At 30.6% G+C, this 6,842-nt stretch overlaps 1 protein-coding gene across 1 annotated transcript; it reads right to left on the reverse strand.

Moving 5' to 3' along the window:
• Window positions 1-2,046: 2,046 nt before the first annotated feature.
• On the reverse strand, window positions 2,047-3,884 carry LOC112517285 (protein SPEAR3-like). Its single transcript, XM_025124666.1, has 5 exons — window positions 3,649-3,884; window positions 3,092-3,196; window positions 2,741-2,808; window positions 2,484-2,568; window positions 2,047-2,312 (listed from the first exon to the last, which is right to left on the reverse strand). The coding sequence occupies exons 1-5, from the start codon at window positions 3,820-3,822 to the stop codon at window positions 2,196-2,198; spliced, it is 549 nt and encodes a 182-aa protein (XP_024980434.1). The 5' UTR covers window positions 3,823-3,884; the 3' UTR covers window positions 2,047-2,195.
• Window positions 3,885-6,842: the final 2,958 nt, after the last annotated feature.

A 6,842-nucleotide genomic window follows, 5' to 3' on the forward strand; every position in this document is an offset into this window, starting at 1 on the left:
TCAAATGTTAACCAAGGTTTTTGTGTTAACTTTGTTAACCGATCTTGGTCATTCAATCTTTCAATAAACGGTTGTGATTAATCATGATAAAAACTTATTTTTTTAAATTTAAAWTTTCATAAAGATAAGTGAACAAAGTTGAAAAGGGTATTTAGGTAAAAAAAATTATATAACTCCCATATCATTAATTGGGAGTTACACAATCAATTTTTTTTTATGATTTTTGTTAATTTATTTTTATTAATGTAAGAATCATAAGAACACAACTATATATATATATATATATATATATATATATAAACCATTATGTCAAATACGAACAAAAAATGACATATATATGAACTTGGACTGCATAGCATTTATGAACATAATATGAATAACTGTTATACGAAAGGAAATAAATAGAAAAACAGGTATGAACACAATTTGAACAGCTTGTGAACAATAGTTCCTTTATTATAAACACATTCAGGAGTGATCCTTTGTCAATTGGAGTTTTATACATGCATTGCATCCACACCGTTTAAGGTTCACCTCTTGTTCATATATGTTTCTGGTCTTATGTGGTTGTTCAACCCTTGTTCATATCGTGTTCACTCATTGTTCATATCGTGTTCACTCATTGTTCATATCGTGTTCACTCCTTGTTCATATCGTATAAAATATATGAACACATAACCCCGACGCAATGAACATCGGGTACAAACACTTACACAAATATAAAGATTTGGTATCAAGCTTAAAAAATAACACTTGTGTTCATATTATAGAAGTAACATGAACACAATGGTTCATGATTAATAAAAATCGGTAATATGACTATGAAAATGGGTCGTGCATGTACTTCCATTTGAACATGTGAATTAGGTAAGTATTAATAATTAAAGAAAAAAGTTATCAATGCAATATGAACTACAAAAAACACAACACATCATAATGAACATAATTTCGATTAAAACGAGTCTATTAAAATATTAATCCATTACCAAGACATTCGCTTTGGTTAATTTATTCACTTCCCGAACTCGAACTCTGATTGTCACCATAAACCATTTTAATCTTCTCAATGTTGTTGATTTGTTATCCAATGCATTTATCCATAATACCTTGAACGATACCTAAGATTTTACTACCATGTTTCATACATGAATCAAAAACTCATAAAACAATAAAAATTAAAGATCAAGATTAAAAAATAAATAAAAATATCAATATTATAAATGTATATTTTTAGGRATTTTATGATTTTGTAACTCCCCTTTAATGGTATGGGAGTTACATAGCAAATGAAATTACTCAATTACCCTTGACATTAAATTGTGAACATGATAGAAACCTAATAGAAGAATGGATTGTGATTGGTTGACATGGTTTGCAAAGTTAACACAAAAACTTTGGTTAACATTTGATCTTGTCCCATATATATATATATATATATATATATATATATATATATATATCGTCTACTGTTGGTCTACAGGATGGTTATCTATTATAATGAATAGATTTGAAGTATAAATATATATGATTTGAATGTAAGTAGGTGAGATACATGTGTCAAGCATGCTGCATTTTTAATCATATTCATGGTTTCCAGACGTTTTAATATTCTTATTTTATTGCATTATCATTCCATTACTGTTTTTTTTTAAATGCAACAACAAAATAAACACTACATGTAATTAATATACCTCCAACTCCATCCCAAACATAACATATCTTTAACACTCAAGTCTTAATGTGTTGGATGCTAATTTTCAATCACATTTTTAAATCATTCAATATATTACTTATTCAAACTTATATTTCCAAGAGAATATACATATATATATATATATATATATATATATATACACACACACATATGTATATATGCATATGCGCACACACACATACACACGTAGGAAATGACGAAATAAAAAATGTCTAATGTAAGGGATCAGCGGGAGAACTGGTTTTTTGCCAATCTCTCACTGATCAGTGAGAGATTTTTTCCGTCATTAAGCAATTAATAGCAAAACCCTAAAAAATTAAAACACTGAAGAATTGATGAGTCAATAATCTTAATTAAGTTGCTGTTCTTGCATCTTTAACTTTGGAATTTCCAATGAGTTATGCGATTTTTCGCCTCAATTCATAAGTGAGATAACAAGATCAGGTTTATCGATCACAATCACAAAGAGAATTTGTTTGAATCAAAGCGAAAGTCTAAGCTCCAGATCTAATTCTTGGCTGCCATTCGAATCGGAATTCTGACTGCTTGATCCCATTGAGTCATTTTGATCTTTCCCTTTCTTCTTCCTAAATGATTCCTTTACATATGATCAAATACACAGCAGCATAACAAACAACAAATGAGCTACTATTCCAACAAAGAGAAGAGAAATGTAGATATACATGTCTTATATGTATGTGTATATATATATATATATGTATATATATATATATATGTATATAAATCTAGATATATAGTATGCACTTACTTCTATTAATTCTGGGCTGAAAAGGTGTCTGCTTGCAGGTTGTGCATAGCGTTGAGCCTCTAACATGGCATTGCTTACATCCCATCTGATTTATAGGATCAGTTAATTTTAATCAATACCTTCTTAATGAAAATCAAGAACAATAAAATGATAACAAAATTGAGAATAATTAAGAATACTTAAAATCATTGATATATCTATATCTATATATATATATATATACACACACACACATACATACAAGGGGCGGGGTTTACCTGGGGTTAATGCTAGGTTGTGATTCACCACATACCATGTTGGTTCTTTCAAATTCCCCCATACCCATCTGCATTTTTTTCAAGATTCAGCCAATATCTTATTAAGAATCATCAACTCTTTACTTATTAATTATGATATCTTCAAATGCATGTATATATATATATATACACATGTATATGTGTGCATATCCATAGCGTTGAACTTAAGGGGGAATGTAGAGAAGTAATCAAATTTGTTAGAAAGGAAAAAAGCTTCATCTGGCTGAGAAATTAGTTGAAGGGCATATGAATATACATATACATATATATATATATATAGAGAGAGAGAGAGAGAGAGTTCATATAGAATACCATGTGGGATTGGTGTCCTTGCAAAGTACTGAAAGAAGCTGTAGATGGTGAACTGTATGAGAAGGAAGATGATGATGAATATGCTGTTTGAATCCTGATATCCTCCTGCATACAATAATCCAGAGGTATCACAAAAAAACATTACTTTGATGGTTCAATTCAATTTCTCATCTGCTTCTTGCATGTTTTTTATACTTTTAGATGAACAGTGATGAGTTTGTGATAGAAAAACTAAATGTGATCGCGTTTAATAAGCTAACTAATCATGGAAATGAACACATGTAGAACGATCAAAAGTGGATGAAAATGGGCAAAACAAATCGAGGGTTAATCAGACTTCTTGAAAACCCTAATTCAAGGTTCAATGATCAGTCAATTTGAACACACAAGTCCGATGATATATGTACATATATACTTCAATTCAGCCTCTGATCGATCAGTGTCCAATGATCAGGTCCCATATGCTCTCGAGCTCCTCCAATGACATCTCAAAGGCCAATCTTTTATGTGTGTTTTTGTGTGTGTGTGTGTGAGAGAGAGAGAGAGAGAGATGAGACCTGTGGAAGAAACCCCATTTGGCTATGGAGTCTGATCTTCTCTAACTGAGCAACACCAAGACCTCTCTGAGGTTGCTTTGGCTTATCTGAACCAGTCTTTTTCCCTTTTCTTGATGATGATCCACCTGCAGATGACGATCTTTCATTCCCACCAGAATCCCCAAAATAATTCATCTTTTTTTCCTTCAAGATTCTATATAAACTCAACCAACTTCAATTGATCCTTTAACTTGAATGATTCAAAACCTTCTTCTGCACCTTGGAATCTGATACATATATATATAATTAGTAATATATATATATATATATATATATATATATATCTAAGAGACGTCTTCAAACTTGGTCCCCCTTCTTAAAGCTGTCAAGTCTTTGAGAAAAACCTCAGTGATTGTTGCATCGCTGGATGAGATTGCATTTAGATATCCCTAATTGAAGGTTCTGACCCTCATCATTTATATATATATTGCTTAGATTTTATGTCTGATATTTCATTTTTTTGATTAAAAAACTTATAAAAAATGATATTTCAAGAAAAATGATTATGGCAACTTTGGGGATGGAGGATCTTGTCGCCATAAAGTACCATATTCGATGGGTATAAAAAAACCACGACAAATGGATGCAGGTTTTTTGATATTCATTAATTAACTGCATAAACTTTATTGAATATATCTTTTTCCTAATTAATTAGCTTCGACAATTGATAAATGTTTTGCTGCAGAATGATTAAGTGGTTAAAATGATTAAGAGACTTTCATGATATAGTGCAAAATGAAACATATTGTTTGGTAATTGTGTACAATGAAATTAGGGCTCTTAATGGTTAAAGGAAACACAAGATACAAAATCATTCAGAGGGTTTTAAAACCATTAATAGGCAGACTTTTTTTTTGCCAAACAAGATTTACCTCTTAACGATTCAGAGATTGTCTCTTAATGAAACTATTAAGAGATAAACAAACAACCCCTAAATTGATTAAATTTATAAAAGAAATTTGATTTTGGAAAAGCTGATTAAAAGTTTGTAAAGTTTAAGTCTTTTGACAGATGTTTGAGCAAAAAATTGATTACTGACAACTTCGACTGGTTTAACACATAACCCACCTTCAAGGACACTAATGTGAATGAGTATTTGTTGGGTCACTGAGCCTAGCAAGAGGTCAGGGATAAAAAACAAGATATCTAATATTTGGACAAAGTTACTTCATCGTTTTACCAACGGAATTACACACCGTTGGCCTCTTAATGGATATATTTTTTGAATTGGGTTAAACTTGTTTTTTTTATAAATTAATGTGATTATTTAAAAATAATAATAAGATCAAAAACCAAATACTTCACGTTTATCGTCTTGTAATAAATGTCATTTTCGTGAGGAATGTAACTTTCACTTGATATATGTGAATGTACACACATATATCGTTTGAAGCGTGTGGAGTTGACCGTTTTCACAGGAATTAGTGACAGTATATGATCAAGTTCTGTAACCGGCCTTCACCATATTCATAAAGTGAATGTAGCATTCACATAATATATAAGGATACCTTTACTACTTTTCATGCTTTTCACCAAAAATCTTTTTCCCACGTGATCCTAAGGTGGAATTTTGAAACGTTTGAATCCGGCGGAATTTGAAAGAATTGGAATGGTCAACTTTATTGACCAAATTTCGTTCATGAAAATTGGCTTGTAAGTTTCTAGTTTGTAATTGATATTATATATATATATATATATATATATATATATATATGAGTAAATTGCAATTTTGGTCCCTGTGGTTTGTTGTCTTTCCTGGATTAGATCTCTATCAAAATTTTATTACAAGAAAATCTCTCTAGCAAACTGGTGTGCAGAAATGCATGGTCTTTTTCCTTGTTATTCTCATTTTCTTTAATCAAATATAATCGATTTATTAATATCCATTTAAAAGAATTTGAAAAAATGTATTGTATATACACACATTTAATAACTTTTTATGATCAATCATTGTTAAGCCATCACCACCACTGCCACCACCATCCATGTTAAACCCTAAATCAACCACCACCATAAATATCCATTATTGTGAACACAAAAATAAATTATCGTGTCATATACATATCAAACACAAACAGGTATTAGATGCATGTGTATGCACCAATAGAAAACTAGATTAACAAAAACAAAGGGGAAGAAGTTAGTGAGGGTTAGAATTGAAGGAACCAGATCAAGAAATCATTATACAAAAAACCTTAATTCATTATCACCAGATTGTCATATAACATATCAAGAACCAGATCGATAACGATATCACAATATCGAAACCCCTAAATCTAATTAAAAACCCAGATTGAGAACGACATTACAAAATCAAAACCTTTAAATCTAAAGAACAAGATCAAGAACCAGGTGTTCAAATTCAAAGTCATTTTGTTGTCCTCTTCCTCTATCGCAGATCTTCGACCTTCTGTCATCATCATCCTCTCTTGAAGATCTTTGACCTTCATCGTCTTCCACTCTCGAACTCCATAACATCTCTTGAAAGCCAAAATAGCAGGCAACAAAGATTGGGGGGAGGGGGGGATTCTCTTCTGGTGTAAGTGAAAGTGAGAGCATCATGAGAGTGAGACATATGTGACTAATGTTAATGAGGGTAGAGAGCAGAAAATTAGGGTTTGTATATCTTTATTATAACAAGACAACTTTGCCCTTGTTGTTAACGAGAGGGGATAACAGAAGTTAGCGGTACAGAGGGTTTTTTGCAATAAAATTTCTATAAAGATTATATGCAAGAAAAACAACAAACTATAAGGACCAAAATTGCAATGTTACCATATATATGTTGTGTAGTGAATCATACCAACATATATTTTGCTTATTTTAATTTGTTTTGAGTCAGGTTTATTAGGTCATGGATTATGTCACATTTGCATATGATTGGCACTTTCATGTTAGTTGCACATTAAATTACATATTTCGTCCCTTCACTTTTATATATCTCTACTTTTGCTTTTCTTTACTAACTAATTTTATATCACATAAAATAATCTCATTTTTTTTACACTTTTATAATAAGTTTTATTAAAAAAAAGGATAATAAGACATTTTTCAAAACTGTTGTATAAAATACCCTAATAAGACGATTTACTTCTTATTCATATTAGGTTACTAACTTTGTTAAAATTTGTTGGGTCGTATGTTTAATTTTCTTT

Source organism: Cynara cardunculus (assembly GCF_001531365.2).
Source record: "Cynara cardunculus var. scolymus isolate 2C chromosome LG 8, CcrdV1, whole genome shotgun sequence".
NCBI classification, from domain to species: domain Eukaryota; kingdom Viridiplantae; phylum Streptophyta; class Magnoliopsida; order Asterales; family Asteraceae; genus Cynara; species Cynara cardunculus.